General features: G+C 40.4%; 1 protein-coding gene across 1 annotated transcript in view; it reads left to right on the top strand.

Annotated features, from left to right (window-relative positions):
* The window catches only part of JADE2 (jade family PHD finger 2), a 647,003-nt gene extending 620,504 nt beyond the window's left edge, over positions 1–26,499 (top strand). Inside the window, exons 11-12 of the mRNA XM_063447471.1 lie at positions 21,616–21,744; positions 25,508–26,499. Coding sequence (XP_063303541.1) covers positions 21,616–21,744; positions 25,508–26,379 — 1,001 coding nt within the window. The 3' untranslated portion in view covers positions 26,380–26,499. The remainder of the gene's footprint in view (positions 1–21,615; positions 21,745–25,507) is intronic.
* The last annotated feature ends 274 nt before the right edge of the window (positions 26,500–26,773 follow it).

The raw sequence follows: 26,773 nt of genomic DNA, 5'->3' as shown, positions 1-26,773 counted from the left end.
TAATTACAACCTTTTTCGTAAAAGATGCTGACATCCCAAAGGGGAAGCCATCTGTTATAAATATTGCCATGTGCATATTAACTGAAATCTGATTTACAACATTACTTGTCTGAAAAGTAAAACATGTCTGGACACTTATGGTTTTGTGTATCCTAAACATTTTTCTTCCAAATATTATATACTCCCTGAGCAAATTCTGCACAGTGTAAATAATTGTATCCTGTCCAAAGCCCTTTATTTACTTCTGGGATCAGAGAAGCATACTGTGTTTTGTGCACTGTTAGTAATAAAATTTATTATTTAGCATTCAGCTGACGTCAAGAATTCAGACAGTGAGACAATTTTGGAGCAAATTCAGTGTTCAGTACATGCAACGGCAGTGCTTATAAATGTCCTACCAATGCAACTCTTAAAAAACTGGGTGCAGTCATTGCATGACCATATCTCCTGTTGCAGGAAAGACTACAAAATAGTTTAGAGTAGTCCATCGTGGCAGGGGCGTACCTAGAGCATTTGGCACCCGGGGCTCTTGTACTGCCCAGCTCAGTATCATGTTCTGTTAAACTGCTGTATCTACGGGTTCCTTGCCTATTGTGGCTATTTTCTTTTTGATGTATTGCACATATGTTGTGCTGTGATTGTTTTTATACATTTCTTCATTAATAAACTTTTGCTGTTTTTACTTTACCATCAATATTCCTTTTCAAACCCTTATTTTAATATACCAATATAGTGACAGTGGCGCCCTGTTCTTTCTAGTGTTTTGTTTTTGGCAATTTGAGTTGGAGTGTCCTTTATACAGAGGCTTGCCTGCACTTGGTTTTTATTACTGTCCACCCACCTTTCCATTTCTTTCCTTTAAGACTAGGGGAGAGTCTGATTGGGGTAGGCAGGCTGTTCCAAAAGTAGGGAGCTGCCCGCGAGAAGTCCCGCAAGCGCTAGTTAGCAGTAAGGGTGCGAGGTCACCGGCAGAGCGGAGAGCCGAGAAGGGGCATATCTATGAATCAGGGAAGAAATGTAAGAGGGGCTAAAGTTGGTTAGAGCTTTATAGGTAAGGGTTAGTATTTGGAATTTACACCTATAGGATACAGGAAGCCAGTGTAAGGATCGACAGAAGGGCGATGGGTGAGAAAGATCAGCCTGGCGGCAGCATTCATTGTAATAAGAGCAGGGCAGTTCGGCTTTTGGGGAGACCAACTAGGAGAGAATTACAGTAATCCATGCAAGAGATTACCAGAGCATGAACAAGCTCCTGGCAGCATCTTGCATGAGAAAGGGGCGGATGTGGGCAATATTTTTAAGGTGGAATCGACAGGTTTTAGCAACATACTGGATATGTGGCGCAAAGGTGAGGCCAGGATCTAACATAACACCAAGACGACGAGCTTGCAAGGATGGACTGATGCAAGTACCATCAACTTGCAGGGAAAGTGAAGGAGGAGGATCAGAATTATGAGGGGGAGAATAGGAAGCTCAGTTTTAGAGAGATTTAGTTTCAGAAAGCGGGAGGACATCCAATCAGAGATTCAAGAAAGGCAAGCAGTGACACGTTGCAGGACTGCGGGGGAGAGATATATCTGGGTGTCATCAGCATACAGATGGTAGCGAAATCCAAAGGAGTTAATGAATTTGCCAAATGAGGCAGTATAAAGAGAAAACAGAAGTGTACCAAGAACAGATCCTTGGAGGACTCCAACCAAGACAGGGTGAGAGGAGGAGGTATATTTGCAAAAGGAGACACTGAACGAACGTTGGGAGAGATAGGAGGCGAATCATGAGAGGACAGTGTCACAGAGACCGAGGGATTGAAGAGTTTGGAGAAGGAGGACATGGTCAACAGTGTCAAAGGCAGCAGATAGGTCAAGAAGAATTAGTATGGAGTATTGGCCTTTGGATTTAGCTGTGATTGGGTAATTTGTCACTTTAATAAGAGCAGTCTCAGTAGAGTGGAGGGGGTGAAAGACAGATTGAATAGGGCCGAATAGGGAGTTGGAATTTAGGAAGTCTTTCTAGAACTTTTGAGGAAAAAGGAAACAGGGATATGGGAAGATAATTGAAAGGGAAGACGGTTATAGGGATGGCTTTTTTAGGATGGGTATGACAGTAGCATGCTTAAGAGGAGCAGGGACAACAATAGATGAAAGAGAGCACTTTAGGATGTGTGTTAAGGGTGGTACAAGACAAGGGGAGAGAGATCTGATAAGGATCAAGCGGACAGGTGGTGGGATGAGAGGAGAAGCGAAGCTACCTCCTATTCTGTAGCTTGGGAGATGGCCTGTAGTAGGGTAGGGAAGTGGTTGCGAGAGGGAGGAGCAAAAGGGGGAGAATTCTTTCCTTTACCGTTCAATCTTGTCGGTAAAGTAGCATGCAAGGCTATCTGCTGAAAGGTCAGTTTAAGGGGTGGCTATCTATTTATATTTCTGTTGACAAAGTACATTTATGTAAAGTTGTGTTTTCAGTAGATATAACTGGTTCCATCTTACAACATTTTACTGTAAATCATGAGTTCTTACAATACACTTCACTTTATTAAAATATTGTATTTGGTATTGAAGGTATTGAAGCTTCCCCGCAGTATGCAGGTTGGCTGATCATGGTCACAATTACAGCCATTTATAACAGCACATTGCTGCTGTAATACATTTAAGTAAGTTCAAATTTAGGAGACTTGGGGCACCCCTGAATCTAAAGTAAAGTAAACAACCGCCAACGTTTTGTTTGTTTGTTTTTAAATGAGAGGTTAGGCTTACTAGAGTTTAGGTTAAATTTAGGGGGATTATTTAGTAGATTATTTAGTTTAAGATTTAGGATATTTGCAGGGTTAGAGATATTTTGATTTAGAGTTTGAGATAGTATTTAGGGTTACACTAGAGATACAATTTAATTGTGGTGTTAAAATAGCATCTGTGGCTTATAACAGTTTATTATGTAGGAAACTATTTAGAGTTTTGGATCAATTTTAAGATTAGGGATAGTATTTTAGCCTTCGGTAAGGTGGTAGACAGCATTAATGTTTGCAAATTGACATAGAGTTTAGGTTTATGTGTTGTATTTTGGTTTAGACTTTAGAGTCTTACTGAAATCCCTAACATGGGTCAATCCCCCTCCCTCACAATGCAACCCAAATCCTAAGCCCGCCCTGTTCCCCATATGTCTAAAATAGAAATCCTTCATCCTGGGCTCACACAATATCTGACCCCAAGTTCAAGTACTAAGTTTTCACAAAAATTGCTACTGGGCCTATCTGACCGTTCCCAAGAAATTAAAAAAAATATATAGATCTATTATGTAGCCCTCCCAAGATTATTTAGTCATCACACCAAACCATCCAGCACTTTAAACTCTCTTTAGATATATTCACCTGCATGTTGGTCTATTAAAACATAATGTATCCATTCACAGCATAGTGAAACATAATATAGGTTGAAATGCAATCATATGTCTGTGTGTTGTAGACTTACTTTATCCAGACTCCTGTTCCCTTAACTTGTACCACAGCTACCTTTAACGTTAGACCCCAATGGGTAGCATTGTACTGTAGTATTTTTATTTCTTAGTGATTATTTTAACACTTTGAATTAATTTGTCAGTCTTTGTGAAAGGGATGTACAGGGGAAAGTGTACATTTCACAGACCCAAACCACAGAACCAAAATAGCTTGACATTTGATTCAAATCCTTATTAAAATGTGTTTTTTTGTAAGCAGTAAAAGTACAGTAGATAACCTCTGGTACAATGGGCTAGTCCCACAAAAGACAATTAAAAAAAAAATGTATTCACAAAGTACTTTTATTCATATCAGTTTGCTTACATTTGCCATTAGAGATTCAAAAATAGTGCAGTATGTAACGCAATACAAAACAATTGCAGTAAGACAGTCCATTGACATTGGTAGCAATTACATGGGTGTAGTTACAGAACTAAAGATAACAGTGCCTTATTTTTGTTATGCGTAACCAGACCAAAAAAATAAAATGTAAAATACTAAGAACAAAATCATAATGCTAGATTACCCAGTGTCTAAACAAATGGGCAGTTGTGGAAACTGAGCCTAGATAGACGAGAAAAAGGGTAGTGTACATGAGTAGCTTGCATGTTATTTTACATGTGTGAACAAGTGAGTGGTAGTAAAATTTGTAGCAGATACCTGGGTTCAGTTACACTTCCAAAGATACCAGGCGCTCCGGTTTCTTAGAGCATGAGAAAAACAAAAATGTTAAATATTGGGAACCAAAAAAAAGCATTGTGCTAGGTTACCCAGTGTATAGACCAAAAAAAACAACAAAACATTGTGCTAGGTTAGTAAGTGTATACACAGTGTATAAACTGAGCCTAATCAGGCGAGAAAAAGGTTGTATGCTTTAGGAGCGAACGTTCCGGAGTACTAAGTAAGTAAACCTACAGTTGATGGTGAGAACAGGGCCTATGTAGGCTATAATGAAATAAAGTATAAATAAATAAATAAAAAAGTTATTATGTAGGGATCGTGAAAATCAACAAGTAGCTGATGTTATAGTTATTGTTTAAAGGGATTAATCGTGTGCTAAAAGTGGTTACATTAGATAGACTGTATATTCTTCCCTATGCAGCTGCTGAGTTTGTGGATCCACTGCTTAGTCTGTATGTCAGGTAAAAACAAAGGAAATAAATAAATTAAGAGATAAGTGTTTAAGTGATAATCTAGCAAGGGGGGTAGGGTTGGTGTTTTACAGGATGATAGCTGACTGCCATAAGTTGAATCTACCCCTGCATAGGTATGTATCTCTTGCCTCCCCCCATAGCCGTGTTCCCAGGTAAGATAAAGGATAAAGATAAAGTAAAGCTTCCGTAGGGTCATATACATTGCATCGCCAGCTGGCCCTTGGGGACGCCAACTTCTCAACTGCCCCCTCATACCAGGCAAAGCCCCCCACCAAGAGCTCCTCGGCACAGCGGGCACTTGAGGGACTCCTGAATCAATGAGACCCCCCTCCCGTACAGTTCACCGGCTGATCGGCCTCTCCTTCTACACTGTATCACCAGAATCCCCTCCAACACCGGCCTCACCTCCAAAGCATAGGCCATACAGCCCCGATAGTCCCCCCATAGTCCAGCTCGGCTACGGGGAGCATCACCCTCCAGGTCCCCGGATAACCTTCAGTTGGGGGCCGCTGCTATTATACCTGAGGCAGGCTGGTTCATATGTTGCCATAGTTTGTTGGCAGTCTCTCCCAGGCCCCAGAGCGAAGCGTGGATATTCCCCTGTGTGAGTATGCTGAGAGCCTTCTCATCTGTTCCCTGGAAAAGCAAGAAAGGAGCCTCCGCACTGTAAGCGCTGCCTCCTATGTGATGGCTGTGTACAGAGGGTTGAAAGTGTAACCAATGTCCAGCAAATAAGGGCTGAGAACTAATATTTTGTGAGTTGAAACTTGTAACTTGAAACTGGAAAACAAGTGACCGGGATAACCCCCCCGGTCCTTTGGGAGAAGCAGGGCCGTAGCATGATCTCTCTGGTTGTCATTGCAGGTTGAGTGTGACAGGCATCTTCATTCTGGGTTGTTTCACATATCACAAGCTGATTGTCTCCAACTTCAGCAGTAGGCCTCAGGCTCATGTCAGCAAGCAGGCCCGAGATTTCAGATTCTTCATATTCGTGGGGTCTTCAGCCTCCAACTGGTCTCCCTGTTATGCCTGCTTATTCAGCTATTCAAATATATTTATCTGAGGGGCAGATGGTTGGTTTGTGTGCTGTAAATCAATGTTTATTTGGGCTCAGGACCTGCGCTGCATTAGATTGCTTCCTTTCAGCTCAAAGGTCCGGCCCCAGCCCCACTACCCAACAATTTATTTTTAACCCCTTAAGCACGTCCCCGCTGTCCTTTGTACTTACCCGCGACAATCCCATGCAATCCCACGCCGGCGATCACAGTGTGTGGACTCACCTGGCAGCCCAGGGAGTCCCCCTCTGTCTGTTCTGGCCCCCCTGGGCCATGTGATCACGAGGTCCTTGCGACAACCTCGTGATCACATGGATGGTATAGCGTCCATGTCAGTGCCAGCAGAGGGAGCGCCTCTAATGACAGGTACTCCCCCTGCTGCCTGAAAAAAATGAAAGTTTAAAACAGTTTAAAATCAAATTATATATACTTAGATCATATATATATATATATTTACTATATATATAGTTTAAGTATATATACACATACATACACATAAATACACATACACTGTTGAAGTGTATTTTAATATTAATATATATATATATTAATATCAAAATAAACATAGAATGATATTGATTAAATATATAATTATCATTATATATATATTTATATATACTATAAAATAAATATGTAAATACGTTAAAAAATAAAATAAAAAAAATTATAAATTATATATATATATATATATATATATATATATATATGTGTGTGTGTGTGTAAAATTTGAACTGAGCGGTCCCGGTAAATAAAACTATCCTCCTCCCCCCCCCCGGAGGTCACTAGTTGGCGCCTCTGCCGACCCTACACGACTGCCACCCCACGACGCCTGATCGCGGCTGTCTCATCCAAGATGGCGGCCATACCTCTGCTCCACCAACCGAGCATGAAACAGCCCATGGAGACACGAGGAGGTGCTGCTGAACATGTGTTTGGACGAGATCTTTGCTTGCTTCTGGGCCAAATTGGAGGCTCGTATTACAGCGACACCAAATCGATCTCCCGAGGGAGAGCAACCCAGAGAGCTACCCTATACGCCTGCTGAAAGCCCAGCGGCTCCCGGGGACATCCTGCAACAAGAAGCGGCAAGCAAAAACACCCCCTCCACCCCCCTTCCCCACCCCCGCACAGCTAACAAAAGGAGAAGGCACAAGAAACCACAGCGGCGGGCAACGCTTTACCGACAGGCCCAGCAGCAGGGACATTACTACCCACCTCGACCACTGGGATCCAGACTCCCCCGACAGGAGCAGCATGAACCAGAGGTAGTCCCCTTAACCCACATGGCACACAAGAACAACGGCGCATGGAGGTCAGAGTCTTACCTGTTTCGACGCCGCACACAGAAATAGCAGGAGTAGGAGGCAGAGTCTGGTACCAGGCGACCTCACCATATTTGGACTCAAAGTGGTATAGGGTAAATGCCATAAGTTGACTCACAACAAACCCAGTACAGCCAGGGTATCAGCTAGCTATATTTTACCAGCATGTTTTAACGTTGATTGCATTCACTTTTATTTTTATCGCCTCTGTTTACGTTACTAATCCTACTTAAGCACCCTCAGGTAATTATAACACCATCGTGTCTACTTACAAAACTGTGCAGTATAATCCTGCTATGTTATAACTAAATACTATTTGCGCCCATACGTACTATAACTCACACTCAAGCACGTTGTATTCCACTCTTTCTCTTCGTTATAATCTAATGTCAGTCTAGATCGTACACCCTTGTGTAAATATGTATGATATGTTCAGTCTAGACCTGTATCTCTAACTTAATGGATAATCCTCTATTATATAAAAGAAAATGTGCACTGTATATGAAGCCACACTGTTGTTCACTATTGTATATTGCTCCGATTGTACCAGCTATTGCGGCGGTGCTAATCTGTTTCTTCACCCATGAACAACATAAATAAAGAATTTATAAAAAAAAATAGTAAAATGTATTACAACGATGATATCGTCAGTGAAAGTGACATTTTTTGAATTTTTCACACTCAAATGGCACTTACACGGATGATATAATTGTTGTGATATGGTTTACTGGTTTGAAACACTAATATTTGTGTTCAGCGAAGTCTCCCGAGTATAACAGTGCCCCTCATTTACATGTTTTATGGTGTTTTTAAAAGTTAGAGCGTCAAATATAAGGCTTGCGTTTCAGTTTTTTCACATTGAAATTCACCAGATTGGTTACGTTGCCTTTGAGACCGTACGGTAGCCCAGGAATAAAAATTACACCCATGATGGCATACGATTTGCAATAGTAGACAACCCAAGGTATTTCAAATGGGGTATGTCCAGTCATTTATAGTAGCCCCTTAGTCACAAACACTGGGCAAAACTGGTGTTCAAATAATTTTTTTCACACACAAACAAATATTAACACTAATTTTGGCCAGTCTTTATGACCAAGTGGCTACTAAAAAGACTGGACATACCCCATTTGCAATACCTTGTGTTGTCTACTATTACAATTGGTATGCCATCATGGGGATAATTCTCATTCCTGGGCTACCATCAGGTCTCACATGCAACGTAACCAATCTGGCGAATTTCAATGTGAAAAAAATGAAAAATGTAACATGCTATATTTGACCCTGTAACTTCTCAAAACACCATAAAACCTGTATATAGGGGGTACTGTTTTACACATGAGACATTGCTGAATACAAATATGCGTATTTTATTGCAGTAAAATCAAACAGTATTATGACATTCACAGTTAAAATGTCACGTAGAACTAAAAAAAATTACATTCTGATTTTCTCCCAATTTTTTTATATTTTATTCATATTAAATTATGTCTTATACCTAAATATTTTATGTTAAATGAAAGCCCTGTTCCCCCTGAATAAAATTATATATAATAAGTGTGGATGCACATAATATGAAAGAGACCTGATATACCCTACTGTAATGTGTTTCTACTGTCAAAATCTTCAATAAAAACAGATTTACAAAAAAAAAATAATATGAAAAAGGTGTATAACGCCTGGACAGACATGTAGTACAAATTCCAGGTTTTGTTTACATTTTGTTTTGATCACAACCAGGGCCAGATTAAGAGCCCAGTGGGCCTGGTGCTGACAATTATGAGGGGCCTAATTGCAGAATCTTATCGACCAAAAACACTCATACCTCTCAAGCGTCATGCATCTGATGGAGTTGGAGGGAAAAGGATGTAGCTATAAGAAAACATACTGTATGCTAATTTCTCTCTACTGTATGCTTTCATCTTTCAAGTAAATCCATACCCCCTAACAGCAGTGCCCTGTGAAGCAGGAAGTCAATGGGCGGGGTAAAAGGGTGGGCCACTAACGCGAATCACGTGACCAGAACTGCCAAAAGGGGCGAACATGCCCAAAAAGGGGGCATGTCTGTCCAAAGAATTGGAAGGCCAGTCTGGCATCAGTGTCCCTATATATCCCAGTGTCAGTGTCCCTATATCACCCAGTCCCTTAGTCTCCCAGTGTCTGTGTCCCCATTTTTCCCAGTGTCCCCATGTCTCAGTGTATCCCATGTCACTAGGATACTAGGGGACACTGAGAGACCCGGGAACACTGAGACACATGGGGGCACTTGTGGATACAGACATTGGGACACTGGGAGACATGGGGACACTGAGACATTTGGGGACACTGGGAGAAATGGGGTCACAGTCACTAGGGGCACAGATACATGGGGACACAGACACCAGCAGACACAGACATTTGGTGAAACTAAGACACTAGGGAAATACAAGAGGAGAGAGAGGAGGCTGTCTCTAGATAGTGTGTAAGAAAATAATTTAAAAAAATATATGGTTTAATAAAGAAATGCTAAAGACACACACAATGACTGACGAAGTTGCTAGTCACTACTGTCTCAGTAATGGATACCTGAGGCAGACACGGTGGCTGGAAACTAGACAAACTACGTGAAGGTGGGTACAAACGGGAAGACAATAGACAAAACGTAAATGGACAGAGACAGGGCAAGAACCACACTCCAATAGTAAATAGGTCCCCACAGCAGGAATGGTACAGTGCATACGATATTATTGCCCTATTCAGGTTAATTGGCAAGATCGTAAAGTATGGGTGCAGAGTAACTAAAATCTCAGACGAAAATCACAGTATGGCTACAATGTGCCAGAGATGCCCCTTATCTCAGGAAGAATAGGGGAAATCGTTAGTCAATACCGGGTAATAGGTGGGAACTTAATTGTGGGTATACAACATATAACAGTTTTTAACTTGTATCCTCACAGGGAAAGTAACGCTTGTAATCAACTCCGGCGTCCCTATATTAGTGGAGGATATAGTAATAGGTCAGCATCCTAGTATCAATCTAGTGAAGTACATATAACGAAGAATTGTGTCTGTATAAAAGTATCCAACCTAGGTGCTAGTGGTTACAGTATAATCTGTACTGATATCTTGATCTGTGCCTTCAAGGGCACATAGCTTCTGGTAAGGCTATGGTAGTACTAGATATACTGTGCCTACATAAGCACCTAAATAACGGTCGGAGTAAATGTAACGGAGAAATCCTATGTCTGTATAAAAGTATCCAACCTGGGTGCTAGTGGTTCCAGTATAATCTGCACTGATATCCTCATCTGTGCCTTCAAGGGCACCTAGCTTCTCGTAAGGCTATGGTAGTGCTTAGATATACTGTGCCTACATAAGCACCTAAATAATGGTCGGAGTGAATGTAGCAGAGAAATCCTGTGCCTTCGTGGGCACCTACGTGGTTAGCAGAGCTGTGCTACCTGAAATCGGCTGTTCTAAACTGTGCCTATGATAAGCACCTAAATAATCAACAAGTTAACCAGAGATATCCTGTGCCTTCGTGGGCACCTAAATGGTTAGCAAAGCTCTGCTTCCTATTAGCAGCTATTCTAAGCTGTGCCTTCGTGGGCACCTAGCTCTAACCGTGGAGATAAACAAACTAGGATGCTGACTGGAACCTATGGTCAGAGTCCAATGATCCTCGGTGTAACCGAGCGCTAGTAGCTAAGGTACTGTGAAGATTAGCGTGTAAGGTCACACGAACAATCTTATAGAGTTGGTAACACCGGATCGATTATCGAGCCCCGACGCGCGTTTCACCAAACACAGGCTCTTCAGGGGGAACCGGCTTCCCGATTGAGGCGAGTTTAAATAAGCCGCCTATTTTCCTTATTGGACCAAAGAGTGTGACGTCATTGTCAGTAGTGAGAGGTACGGTGGCTGAACGCAGTCATTTCAAGTCAGACTGCGCTGACTAAATGCTGCCCCGTAATGTTCAACTAATATGTTCTAACAGTAACACCCAGAGTAATGCTGATTAGGTAGGGAAGGGGGGGATGGTACATCCTCAGAATTTGGGGGTAATGTACCCTGAATGATAACACTTGATGGTGACGATAATCTTAGATAGTGGAAGATATATATAATAGTTCCCCTCAGTGCAGGGACACAGATCTAAATAAGGAGAGGTCCCTCATAATATTTGCCAATTGGTTAAGTTTATGGCATAGTGGATCAGCAATACGGGTGATGTATATAGTAGTGATTAAAATACATAGTATATGGGTCACAAAGTTTTTGTGGTTGGTCATAAAGGAAGGTTATATCATTAAGGGTGTGTCTTAGTAAATAATTTTAACTAAGAGGTATTCAAGTAGTGTACATGCAACATAAGTGCTAATACATCGTAGATAAGGTGTAGAGTGCTCGTCATCGGTGAATGAATGCGGTGTAAATAAATTCTTCATTCAGTCCCGATGGAGCCAACGTTTTAAAGAGATAGATCCACTTGGATTCTTTTTGTAGTAGTGTTTTATTAAAATTTCCTTTTCTTGGATTGGGCGATAGTTTTTCTATTGCCTGGAACTTGAGATTTTCAGGTTTGCCATCATGGAAATTCCTGATGTGTCTGGCCACTGGTGTAGGGTTAATGGTATTATCAATAGAATTGATATGTTGCAAGATCCTCCTGCGGAACTGTTGGAATGTCTTGCCGATATATTGTGTTCCACAGCTGCAAGTAATCAGATATACCACCCGGGTGGTGCTGCAGTTGACCAAGGCGTTAGTGGTTATGGTCATCTTAGATTGTGTCGATTGAACAGTCTTGGAGGGTGTGATGTACTGGCAGGCCTTGCAATGGCCGCATCTGTACGTCCCTTTGGTACTGGATAACCAGTTACCGGGTGAGGGTGATGGTGACAGGTGGCTGTGGACCAGACGGTCTTGTAGGTTGGTAGGTCTCCGTGCTGTAAGGGGTGGGTAGTTTGGTAGAATGTTTTTGAGGAATGGGTTGTGAAGCAAAATGGGCCAGTTAGTGTGAAGTATATTTGACATTGTCCCCCAGCCTTGGTCAAAAGTCGCGACACATCTCGGGATTTTGGAATCCACTTTAGGTTTGGTCGTGGTGAGGCTCTGATGTCTATTGATTTTGCTGGCTCTTTGGAATGCCTGTTTAAGGATGCGGTTCGGATATCCCAGCTCTTTGAATCTAGATCTTAGCAGTTTGCATTCTCTATCATATGCCAAATCTTCAGAGCAGTTCCTTCTTGCCCGTAAATATTGGCTGAAAGGAATGGATGCTTTTAATTTGAAGGGATGATGACTTTTCCAGTGGAGAAGACTGTTGGTCGAGGTGGATTTGCGGAATAGTTGAGTTTGGATGGTGCCTGCTTATGTAAGTATGATTTTCAGGTCTAAAAACACCAATTCGTGATCGTCGATCACGTGGGTGAGCTTTAGATTAATCTCATGAATTAAAATTTCTGATACCTCACAAGCATCCAACAATCGCCACTTTCTACTGCTTACCCAAAGTGCACAAAGGCACCTGTCCACCACCAGGGAGACCTATAATATCGGGCAACAACTGTCTCACTGAACACCTGAGCCAGTACATGGAAAAAATCTTACATCCCATTGTACTTACGTTACCCTCGTACCTACAGGACACAAAAACCACGTTGCAACTTCTACAAGACATGACAGTCCCCCCATACACCATGTTGGCCAGTTTGGATGTGGTCGCCCTATATACAAACATACCTCACCATATGGGCCTGAGAGCGTGTGAACATTTTCTGGAAAAAACTTCTCATAATGACTCGCAAAAGAAGTTTTTTATCAATGCACTTAACTTTATACTGACCCATAACTACTTCACCTTTAATGGTCAGTAATACCTATAAACAACCGTGACCGCTATGGGCACTACTTGTGCACCCACATACGCCAACCTGTTTCTGGGATGGTGGGAGCAACAGATCGTCATGTCAGATAAATTTGGCCAGTATCACGGTTATATTTTGAGCTGGCACAGATACATTGACGATCTGTTGCTCTTCTGGACAGGTCCCACTCACACTTTTGAGGAGTTCGTACAGACCCTCAATGACAATGAGATTAATCTAAAGCTCACCCACGTGATCGACGATCACGAATTGGTGTTTTTAGGCCTGAAAATCATACTTACAGAAGCAGGCACCATCCAAACTGAACTATTCCGCAAATCCACCTCGACCAACAGTCTTCTCCACTGGAAAAGTCATCATCCCTTCAAATTAAAAGCATCCATTCCTTTCAGCCAATATTTACGGGCAAGAAGGAACTTCTCTGAAGATTTGGCATATGATAGAGAATGCAAACTGCTAAGATCTAGATTCAAAGAGCTGGGATATCCGAACCGCATCCTTAAACAGGCATTCCAAAGAGCCAGCAGAATCAATAGACATCAGAGCCTCACCACGACCAAACCTAAAGTGGATTCCAAAATCCCGAGATGTGTCGCGACTTTTGACCAAGGCTGGGGGACAATGTCAAATATACTTCACACTAACTGGCCCATTTTGCTTCACAACCCATTCCTCAAAAACATTCTACCAAACTACCCACCCCTTACAGCACGGAGACCTGCCAACCTACAAGACCGTCTGGTCCACAGCCACCTGTCACCATCACCCTCACCCGGTAACTGGTTATCCAGTACCAAAGGGACGTACAGATGCGGCCATTGCAAGGCCTGCCAGTACATCACACCCTCCAAGACTGTTCAATCGACACAATCTAAGATGACCATAACCACTAACGCCTTGGTCAACTGCAGCACCACCCGGGTGGTATATCTGATTACTTGCAGCTGTGGAACACAATATATCGGCAAGACATTCCAACAGTTCCGCAGGAGGATCTTGCAACATATCAATTCTATTGATAATACCATTAACCCTACACCAGTGGCCAGACACATCAGGAATTTCCATGATGGCAAACCTGAAAATCTCAAGTTCCAGGCAATAGAAAAACTATCGCCCAATCCAAGAAAAGGAAATTTTAATAAAACACTACTACAAAAAGAATCCAAGTGGATCTATCTCTTTAAAACGTTGGCTCCATCGGGACTGAATGAAGAATTTAATTACACCGCATTCATTCACCGATGACGAGCACTCTACACCTTATCTACGATGTATTAGCACTTATGTTGCATGTACACTACTTGAATACCTCTTAGTTAAAATTATTTACTAAGACACACCCTTAATGATATAACCTTCCTTTATGACCAACCACAAAAACTTTGTGACCCATATACTATGTATTTTAATCACTACTATATACATCACCCGTATTGCTGATCCACTATGCCATAAACTTAACCAATTGGCAAATATTATGAGGGACCTCTCCTTATTTAGATCTGTGTCCCTGCACTGAGGGGAACTATTATATATATCTTCCACTATCTAAGATTATCGTCACCATCAAGTGTTATCATTCAGGGTACATTACCCCCAAATTCTGAGGATGTACCATTCCCCCCTTCCCTACCTAATCAGCATTACTCTGGGTGTTACTGTTAGAACATATTAGTTGAACATTACGGGGCAGCATTTAGTCAGCGCAGTCTGACTTGAAATGACTGCGTTCAGCCACCGTACCTCTCACTACTGACAATGACGTCACACTCTTTGGTCCAATAAGGAAAATAGGCGGCTTATTTAAACTCGCCTCAATCGGGAAGCCGGCTCCCCCTGAAGAGCCTGTGTTTGGTGAAACGCGCGTCGGGGCTCGATAATCGATCCGGTGTTACCAACTCTATAAGATTGTTCGTGTGACCTTACACGCTAATCTTCACAGTACCTTAGCTACTAGCGCTCGGTTACACCGAGGATCATTGGACTCTGACCATAGGTTCCAGTCAGCATCCTAGTTTGTTTATCTCCACGGTTAGAGCTAGGTGCCCACGAAGGCACAGCTTAGAATAGCCGCTAATAGGAAGCAGAGCTTTGCTAACCATTTAGGTGCCCACGAAGGCACAGGATATCTCTGGTTAACTTGTTGATTATTTAGGTGCTTATCATAGGCACAGTTTAGAACAGCCGATTTCAGGTAGCACAGCTCTGCTAACCACGTAGGTGCCCACGAAGGCACAGGATTTCTCTGCTACATTCACTCCGACCATTATTTAGGTGCTTATGTAGGCACAGTATATCTAAGCACACCCATAGCCTTACGAGAAGCTAGGTGCCCTTGAAGGCACAGATGAGGATATCAGTGCAGATTATACTGGAACCACTAGCACCCAGGTTGGATACTTTTATACAGACATAGGATTTCTCCGCTACATTTACTCCGACCGTTATTTAGGTGCTTATGTAGGCACAGTATATCTAGTACTACCATAGCCTTACCAGAAGCTATGTGCCCTTGAAGGCACAGATCAAGATATCAGTACAGATTATACTGTAACCACTAGCACCTAGGTTGGATACTTTTATACAGACACAATTCTTCGTTATATGTACTTCACTAGATTGATACTAGGATGCTGACCTATTACTATATCCTCCACTAATATAGGGACGCCGGAGTTGATTACAAGCGTTACTTTCCCTGTGAGGATACAAGTTAAAAACTGTTATATGTTGTATAGGGCACCTACCCACAATTAAGTTCCCACCTATTACCCGGTATTGACTAACGATTTCCCCTATTCTTCCTGAGATAAGGGGCATCTCTGGCACATTGTAGCCATACTGTGATTTTCGTCTGAGATTTTAGTTACTCTGCACCCATACTTTACGATCTTGCCAATTAACCTGAATAGGGCAATAATATCGTATGCACTGTACCATTCCTGCTGTGGGGACCTATTTACTATTGGAGTGTGGTTCTTGCCCTGTCTCTGTCCATTTACGTTTTGTCTATTGTCTTCCCGTTTGTACCCACCTTCACGTAGTTTGTCTAGTTTGCAGCCACCGTGTCTGCCTCAGGTATCCATTACTGAGACAGTAGTGACTAGCAACTTCGTCAGTCATTGTGTGTGTCTTTAGCATTTCTTTATTAAACCATATATTTGTTTTAATTATTTTCTTACACACTATCTAGAGACAGCCTCCTCTCTCTCCTCTTGTATTTATCTATTTAGGGTTATCCCCTGCGCTGTCACCTATCATAGGACCAACCCTCTACTATATAAGACACTAGGGACACTGAGAGACATGGAAACACAGACACTGGGAGACTAGGGGACACAGACACTAGGGACAATGGCTGGGAGGCATGGGGACACAGACCCTTGGGGACACTGGGAGACATGGGAGCACTTGTGGATATAGACATGGGAACACTGAGACATTTGGGGATACTAGGGACACAGAGACATGGGTACACAGACACTGGGAGACATGGGGACACTAGGGACACTGGCTGAGAGACAGGGACACTGGGAGACACGGGGACACTGTGAGACATGGGGATACAGACATTTGGGGACACTCTGAGACATGGGGACACTGAGAGACTAGGGAACACTGCGAGCCAAGGGGACACTGAGACACTAGGGACACTGGCTGGGAGACATGGGGACACTGTGTCCCTAGTGTCTCCGTGTCCCCATGTGTCTCAGCGTCCCCATGTCTCACAGTGTCCCCTAGTGTCTCAGTGTCCCCAAGTGTCTCAGTGTCCCCACGTCTCCCAGTGTCCCCTAGTGTCTCAGTGTCCCTATGTCCCCCTGCAGCCTTTCCCCCCATCACTCACTTACCTGAGCTGGAGGCTGTCTCTGCAGCCCGGGAGCTGCTGTCTGGACTCTCTGTGCTGTGTTGCTGCTCCCCCGCAGATCAGTGAGTAGAGAGAGGCAGGTAGATGCTGTAGCTTCCTATCCCTGCCTCTCTCCATACAAAGTGACCCCTACTGGTCGGTGCTGGTATTGCAGAGTAATCTTCGTTTCTACTGAGAAAAATATTTGCATTTGTATTGCCGGTATTACTGCAATACCGTCACGGCAGCCTCAAATACTGGATGTGCCTTAAATTACCAGTCAGGGGGCAAACCTAAGAGTAGTGTGTAAAAAAAAAAATATATATATATATTATTTTTTTTTAAATAAATGGGCCTATTCCATGGGCCTGCGCCTGGGCCTGGAGCTGCAGCTCTATCAGCCCCTATGTTAATCCGGCCCTGATCACAACGTGTACATTTGGCTTTAAAGAAAGATGTTTTTTTAATTCATTATTAATATATCCCAAAGCTTGACAGCATCATTCATTTTCTGTGAATCTAGCCCTTTGAGACTGATATTTACCAGAACAATTTCTCTGATGTTCTTTTATGGGTTAGATCCATCCATAAGGTGGGATGTTTAAATGTCCATATCTTCTTTTATTTGTTTCTTTGATTTAGATTTGTTTGTTTTAGGTTTGTTGTTTTTTGGTTTTCCTTATGGATTATAAATACTTCTAATACATTGCTAATTTTTTAGGACTCACAATGTGTTTTATTTTGTCCGTTTGTCTTTAAGGTGTAATTTGTTTCGTTTTAGCCAGGACTAAATTAGTAGGCGTGTAATGTTAACTCACTTGCAGTTCTCTAATTCTATATAAGGTATAGAATAATTTAGTTTTTCTTCTCAATTATCATATACTATATGTAGTAGAGCCACTGATTCTAAAATGAGTCCTGAGGATAAATATTTTTTATATGTATTATCTGGAAAGAGGTAATGTGTTTTACTGCTGCTGGCTGTTATTTATTGATAACTAATAAATACATTACAGCAGCACTATCACCATCTGGGGACTAGTCACTTCCTCCCAGCACTCTCGGCACATATTACAATGGGCCTCGTCGCGCAGCCAAAGGGCCGCAGAACCGGGCCCCAGATGAGACCTGCCCAGATGATACCTCCAGGCATCGCAGAAACCAGAGGGGCCTGGTCAGGCTCTTAAATGGCCTGGGGGCCCAATAGGGTCCTGTTAGCAATAATACCCATTGGGTGAACCCTAGTGCACGGGGCACCTCAAGGCATGCAGGACCTGGTGCAGCTGCACTGGCGGTAGTTCCGCCACTGTATCAGTACAACTCAGTAACCTTCCACCACAATTGGAACTTCAAGGGAGGACAGCGCATTTTCCTACTAAAACTGATTTTGGAAGAACATGAACACCTAGAATGCTATCGTATGGTAGTATTGAGATGTCAATCTACTAGAGGTCAATCATGACCCTTGAGAAAGCAGCTGCAAACCACCAAAGTTTACAGTGGGCAATATGCGATGAAGAAATTAGCTTTCTAATGTCCTTTAGACTTCAAGGTGATGAAGCATGAATTATCTAAACTGTGTCAGAAACTGCATTCTGCATTTAATATCCAGTGTTTGTAGGTGGACATTTTATTTTTTTAAAAATGCTGAGTATGAAGTAGCAAACAACTTAATTTATGAAAGGTGTCCAAATACAATGCAGTGTGGTTTTTTTATGTGTTCATAAATGTGTTGTGTGTTCAAACATTTATTTTGTGGAACCAAAATTACTTAAATATTTATAAATTTACAAAGTAATCTGTTGTAAGTCAAGGGCAAAATACATTTAAAATGTTGGTTTGTATGATTCATTTACACTTCATATCAAAAGTCATGGTTGAAATAGCAAATCTTCAAAGAAAGTGTTTCATTTTATTGCACTTGGCAATAAGAATCCAAAGTAATTTATATTGTTTCATCAAGTATTTTGATGAAGACCTGTTTCATTGTTTTAGAACATCCATGGAACTTTGTAATACTTATTTAATTAAGGGAACAATACTACTTTTCACTGCAGGAATAAAATATTTTTGCTATGTGTTTGATCAACCATGATTTCATTTTTTGCACCGTATGTTTTTTAGACAGATAAGCATTTCATTCTCTTATTTCACATGAATACAATTTATAAAATGAAGAAAAGGTTTTAAAATTATGTTCCAACAGTTCTGCTTCAATTGTTTTTATAAAATTAGGGCACTTAAAATAAAAATGCCAACAATTCTTGTGATTTTCGAATAACTGCTTGCACCTTGGCTTTTTTCCTGTTTTTGCAGGTATTTGGCTCATATTACAAGGAGTGCATTATTGTTACACATCACCCTTCTATAACCACCAGGTTTTCTCACTTCGAAGGTTTTTCGCTTTTTTTTCAACCAGCTTTTTTTTTTACTAATTTCTGATGTATTTTTATTTTATGTTTTATATATATATATATATATATATATATATATATATATATATATATATATATATATATATATATATTCACACAAATATTGCATTGTTATTCAAGATTTTGCTACGGCATTAAAAGCCATTTTCTGTTTTTGTTTGTCTGTTTTTGTTTGCAAGCTTGAAATGTTGATGCTGAGCCTTGGTTTCGATTTGGAGCACTGTATTAGCCCATTTCAAATAAAAAAAACAAAACCCAATGATAAGGTTCTATACTTAACGCAACGTCTCTCACTAACAATAACTGTTAGTATGGGCCACTAATTGGCAGGCTATGTTGGTAGCATCATTTCTTAACCCTAAACCTTTATATAATACATAAAAAAGTTATTGAACAAGAGTTTAAATTGGGGGTCGGGGTGCAGTGCTCATACTCACCCCTGTGATTACACTCCAGCTGTGATTTGGGTGTTACCCACTTATAGTACACAGTTACCAGTGCTATCCTGCTGTCCCTTTTGTGGGTTCTTGTCTGCACTCGGGAAACACGTTAGAAAGTGTACCAAATATGGCATATTGGCATATGTGATAACCATCTGATTACCTATCCACCACTTTCAGTCTGTAGGTGTACTTATCTCGTCTCACTAGGTGATACTGTGACTCCAGGTTACATGCCATTATGCCTTTTTCAAGACATTATAAGAGATGTCCCTTGCTCTCTGCTAGGTTGCAATCCTATTTTATAATGTAATCTATAGTAGTAAAAATATGGTCTTTGTCGCAGATATGTAGACTTAAGCTATAGTCAGTCTAAATGGAAAAGAATATTCTACAATTAAATACAGTTCTTTTCTTGTTCTCTCTCCTTATAAGCGTTGCAGAGTTTTTTCTGTTAAAAAAAAAAATTACCGCTATGTCTACCTTCCCCATATAGCTCTTTAAGTGTTGTAAAACATACAAAAAATACATCAAACTGCTGAAACACATGTAAAAAATGTGTTTTAAGCAAGAAGGGCAATATTCATTTTAGCAAAGTACAGTTTTAAAAGCTATGTCTTCAAGCCTGTAAAATCCTTTGTCCTCCCACCATTTAATATAGCCCAGTCCATCACACCAGGTAGAGAAATATTTGGCTTTATAATTATGTATTTTTACTCTTGTATACTTTTCTTGTTTTTTTTTTTTTTTTAATCTTTATGTATCTTTATGCTTATGTAAGACAATAGAAGGCTCACTTCAGAAACGTTTCAGAAAAATGTTCTTCTGTTAGGGACACATTGAAATGTATGAATTTCTGTTTTTCCCATTCACAGTAGCAAATAGTTTTGTTTCCTTAAACAAATTCTAAATTAATAAAATAAATGTATGCATCCTGTTTAGGGATTGACCGATTATCTGTATTTTCGCCAATATCGTTATCGACCTATACAGATGCCGATAATACATACCAGGACCGCCGGGCCCATGACTTACCTTCCCTTCAGCTCCCCTGTATAAATCTTGCGGGTCCCGCGGCCGTCAGAACGGGTTACCATGGCAATCCTCCGCGTGGCACGCAGGCCACGAGAGTTAGACAGGGGAACTGAAGGGAGCTGCTAGGAAGGTAAGTAAGAGCTTGCTGTGGGCCCCCACTGCGCAGGCCATGCCACCGGACCACCAGTGAATGCCATTTCCCCCCTCCCTGGTCAAGTAAGAAGCAGGGAGGGGGGAACTAAAAGAAAATAATAATAATTTAAATATTAAAAAAAAATGCCCGCCTCTTCCCCCCCATTTTACACACATTACATACCTACAGAAACACACACACTCTGCATTATATATACATACACACTACACAAACACACTGCATTCACTATACACACTACACAAACACACACACTCTGCATTCATTATACACACACTACACAAACATACTGCATTCACTATACACACTACACAAACACACACACACTCTGCATTCATTATATACACACTACACAAACACACTGCATTCACTTTACGCACACTACACAAACACACACACTCTGCATTCACTATATATGCACACTACACAAACACTCACTGCATTCACTATATACACTACTAAGGCACACACTGCATTCATTATATACACACAACACAAATACAAACTGCATCCACTACACACACACTACACAAACACACACAGTCCCCCTGTCTAAACACACTGCATCCACTACATTTGGCATGTATATTTTGTGCATTTACCTTTAGAAATAGTTTATTTTTTCAAAATGGTAAATGTACAGAATATCGGTACGTTATCGGCTATCGGCTTGAAAGTTCACAGATTATTGATGTTGGTATCGGCTCTAAAAAATCAATATCGGTCGATCCCTAATCCTGTTATGATCTCAATGAATGTAACCTATGAAGTGGTTGGTTTTTCATTTGATAACACCATTTATTGGCTTTGTTTCAACAGAAAAATCCAGGAAAAAGACAAAGGGTAAAAAGACTGAACCTAAAAGAAAAGGAAGAGATAGCAAGAAGAGCAGTCCTGAGACAAAAGACAACATTAAAACAGGGAATGGGTCTGTTTTGGGCCAACTTGGTAAGTACATTTTAGGAGGGATTTGTAGGATCTACATTTCATACATTTTAGACTTTAAAATCGCTCCACAGTGCCTACTTTTTTATCCAGAGATTGATGTGATTAATTTGAGATGTATGGTGACACTGTACCAAAAGTGCATCACAACCGAACTAAAATACCTGATTTGCACACCCACCCTTTCCATTCTTCCAACCTGATATTAAACCGTATGTTCTATGTTTACTCACATTTTATATGTTTAATATCATTACAGTGAACAGTCGAACTAATATCCACGTTCTAAAAAGAACATTTGGTCATCTCATTACAGTGTTTTGTTTTTTGTCTGGATATTGTTGCTTTTATTTTTATTGTTAATTTTACATTACACTCCCTGCTAAAAAAAATTAAAACTCTAATATAGGCTTTTCTTATATTTTTACTCTTATAATTTTAGCATGACATTATGCTAAAGTACTTTGAAATGTACTTTATTATACTTTAATGATGCTTGTAATGCATTCCAAGAAATGCATTCAAATGATGCTAGATACACATGTGTCAATCACTTGACAAAGCACTTTCCTGCATGGTACAATTATTGTAAAGCACACTTCTCCCACACAATTTCAAGCAAATGTCAAGCCATCAATAGGTTCGTGCGTGGCTAATTTGAGTTCTGTGGGGAATAATAATAAATCCAGTGGCACGAAAATATGACAAAGAGTAAACATTTTTACACAGTTCATTTTTGTCATTCAAAGAAGATTCATTTTGAGTCAAAGTCATAAGGAAACATACAAATAAATTAACATTGCAATTTGCAACCAATTGCTTTTTAGCCTTTTAAGCTCAAAATAACATATTTATGCCTAAATCAAGCAGAATATACAGGACTTCATTCTTATTACAACTGAGTGCCAAAGCCATAGTCTGCAAAAGTTATTCAATTATGTAGATTTTTTTTTTCTTGCTCGCTTGCACTTTTTTCTGGTGTCTTATACATTTTAGCCTGTAGTGATATGAGCAGAGGCAGCTCTAGACTTTATGAGGCCTTAAGCAAAACTCAAACATGAGGCCCCACTAACACCAAAGTGAAAAAAATTGAGTTGCAATACATGCACACATGTACACATTGATGTCTACCTCTGTATGTGCCTGAGAGTGTGTCTGACAGAGAGTATCCTTGTGTGTGTGTGTGTGTGTGTGTGAATGTATGTCTCTGTCAGCATGTTTGCATTTTTGTCTGGGACCGTATGTGTATGGAGTAGCTTCTTGAAGTGTGTAGTGTGTATGGGGGTCTGCCTGTGGCCTTTGTGCATTGTGTTTATCTACGTTTCCTGACTATGTGTGTGAATGATGAATGTCTTCAGCTGGTGACTGTGACAAGGTAAGTAAATGGGTATCCATGGCAGGGAGAGCGTGACAGGGCAAAGGGGGTAAATGGGACAGGGTGTAGTGGGGGTTGTGAGAGAGAATGAGGGAGAGGGAGTATGACATGGTTTTATGAGGAAGTGTGACAGGGCTAGTGGAGGTCAGTGTGTCAGGGCAATTGTGGCATGGTAGAAGGGACGAGTGTGACAGGATTAATGTTACAGGGTGAGTGTTACAGAGTGAGGGCAGGTGAGTTTGGAGGGGGTGAGATTAACAGGATTAGGAGTGGATAATGTGAGTGTGGATGCATGAAGAGGCTGACCGTGTCGGGGGACACTGACCGAGGACCCGACACAGTCCTTCCTGAACCGCCTAATTAGAGAGCTGCCTCTGGATATGAGATACAAAAAGATAACAAAATAAAAATGTTATGTTTTAGGGAATTGCATAGATTGAAATGTTGTATTGTCTTTTTAAAAACTAAATATACAATTGTCTTTATTTTTATATTTTTTTATTGCATTGACTGGGGGAGGGAGGGGCTGAAAAGGGGGGGGCAGGGACACTCTAGCGTGTGGAATAAATATCTGTATTCCTTATACTATAGTTTTCCTTTAACTATAGGTTTGTTCCGCTAGCTACAACACAGCAGAGCATTTTTACCTCATTATGGTAAACCTAACTCTGATAACTAACTTGCAGTTCTCCCATTGACGTTTGTGATGCATTAACTACTGTATGATCACTCATGCCTTTCACTTGTTCTCTTGTGGTACTTGCCTTGCTTGGTAAAAAATAATAATAATCTAAGTATGCATTAGCATAAAAAGTATGGAAATGCTAATGGTTAAATAAACCATCCATTAATCATACTGTATTTTCTAGTATTTTACAAGTCTGAAACCAATACGTTTCTTGTGAATGTACTTCTTCAACGTATTTTGATTTTGGAGAAGTACGTTTACACATAAAGTGTTGATTTTTTTTCCCCTGTGGAATTTTCATGGGGCTAAAATGAGACTTTTCTGCCAGAGAGAATGTTTGTTTTTAAACACATTGGAATTAATGTTTAAGTTTCAAGAAAACAGCACCTTATTCAGTATTGTACACATTATTGTTACTGTGTATTAACTCTTAATCTGTCCAGTTTATTTGTTTAGTAACTCAGAAAGCATTATTCTGCATGTTTAGTAATGGTTGCTTTGCTACAGTTCTGCTAGCTTTATAAATGTATAAGGCCCTTAGGAAAGACAAGGAGACCCAAACGGGTTTCCAATGCGGGGGGAAAAGGGCAGTGCATAAAACTAGACTGAACCCTGTGAAAGGCCCTTTACAATGCAAATTCCTTGAAATAAACACCAGTTGGTGTCAAAACTATGCCACTCACAGCTTGAATAACTCAACAAACCACTACATGCCAAGAGGAGTGCAGTGAATTTGTTTATCTACTGCTAATACTGATAGGGCACTTTACAATGCAAATCCCATGACTTGAAAAAGAGACCAGTTGGCATCAAAAGATTCCACTCAAAACTTGAATAAGTCAGTAAAACACTTAATGTGAAGTGGAGGACAGTGGAGTTATGGATCTGCGGTGATACCAATTAGGGCCAGAAAGCTATCCCAAACCAATAAGTGTGTGGAGTAATTATTTTTTTGTGACCAGGGATTTGGTTTGAGGGTTTCTGTGAAGGCCAAGACTGTGTTGAGCATTAAGGGACTGAGCTGTTGGGTTGAATAGGAGTTTTTCTAATAGATATAGAGGACTTTAGAACATTATTTGGGCTAGGGGACTGCGCATTCCTTAATCATCTGTTGGTCCAAGAGTCTCTTATGGCTAATTATCTAATAAAATAATGACACTTTAAACATATGAATATGCAATACAGATCATTTTTTGACTGCTACTATATATTTTAATGATTTATTTCCAGAAATTTTAGTAAAATGGTAGGACATGGCAACATATGCCTAAATAAGTAATTACATGCAATATTTTTATATATCAGGCAAATCTGTATTCAGTAATGCATTGCATTTGTCATACAGTCTGGGGTTTTTATGCACGTTGCAAGGTGAATGAGCAGAGAATGTGGGTCACACAGCTTGAGGCTAACTCACTATTATACACTTGTTTTAACTTATAATTATTGTTAACTGCCATGTCTGAATGCATGTGATTTACTTAATTATATATTATAAAACTTACCAAGTTCTCAGGAGAGCTGATTATACCCATTTGGTTGCCACATCTGGCAAGTAACTACATTGAAATTTCCCAATGGACCTTTTATGTTCTCATATTCATCTTATTCTAAGGACCCTGCTTTTGCATAGATAAATGAATGCCAGCAATATAACATCAGCAGTATATAAAATATTTGTTGTTTATTTTTTATCCTTACAGGTTTGTCCACATCTTGTCCAATAGCTGGAACTTTTTTCAGCAGCTGGTTGGCTCAACCAGTTCAAATTACTACTGAGAACTTGACAATGAGTCAGTGGGCTTTGAACAATGGGCACCATGAGGATAATGCTCCTGGCCTTCTTTCTGAAGAGCTGCTACAAGATGAAGAAACATTATTAAGCTTAATGATTGATAACTCACTAAAATCTCCTTTCAAACATACTGAGACAGTGAAGAAAGTGAGAAGCAAAACAAAGATGAATGGTAAGAAAAAGCTGCCAAAAAACAGCCAATGCTCAATATTGAAAAATAATGAGGAGGCCCTGGCTCAGTTGGATGATCTGAAGTATGTGTCAGATCAGACTGAAAAGCCTAGTAACCAGAATTCCAAAAATAGCAAAACTGGTAAAGGACTTTCCAAAACAGACCAGAAAGGACATGGTGAAAGAAAAACCTTTAAAAAGGGTACTGTGCATTCACCTACAGCAACAGCAAATGGCTCCCGTGACTTACCAGAACACAGTCCAATGAGCAGTGGGGAAACTACACTGAAATCTATTCAGCCTGACTGTAATTCTCTTGTCAAAGTGCCTGACTTACTTGGTTGTGCAAAAAGCGCAATGAGGTTAAAATTCCAAAAGGGTGGTAGAAAGAGTATGGAAAGGCCAGTTGAAAGCACAGAAATGGCAGATGGGCTACTGGTCAGTGAACCACCATTGGTAAGCTCCCACTTGGACAATGAGACTGATGGCTACTATTCAGATGCAGAAATTACAGATTCCGAAGAGGATTCCAGTCAACAGAGAGTGCAGCTTAACCAGTTTGAGTCATCAAATGATGACATTGTCAGAATGAGCATTTTGGCATCCTAATTCTCCAGAGAAATAAACTGTTATGGTTTTTGGAGGCCTAAGACCAAGATATGACTGCCATTTCAAACGTATGTCTACTGTCTTTAGAAGTGTTTGTGTGGTTGTACATGTGTATATATTTATATACATATACCTGATATATGCATTTGTATGTAACAGAATCTGTATGTGTATATGGATGTATTGCAAATAAATATATATATATATATATATATATATAAAAGGTATATGTATATAATATAACATCATAATAAAACTCTCTCTCTCTCTCTCTCTCTCTCTCTCTCTCTCTCTCTATATATATATATATATATATATATATATAGATAGATAGATAGATAGATATACATACATATAGATATGTGTGTTTTTGGAGATGTATAAGACACATGTT

This window comes from Pelobates fuscus, chromosome 3, assembly GCF_036172605.1.
Source record: "Pelobates fuscus isolate aPelFus1 chromosome 3, aPelFus1.pri, whole genome shotgun sequence".
Classification (NCBI taxonomy): Eukaryota; Metazoa; Chordata; class Amphibia; order Anura; family Pelobatidae; genus Pelobates; species Pelobates fuscus.
The sequence above is the reverse complement of the archived record's forward strand: the minus strand, read 5'-3'. Positions and strand labels throughout refer to the sequence as shown.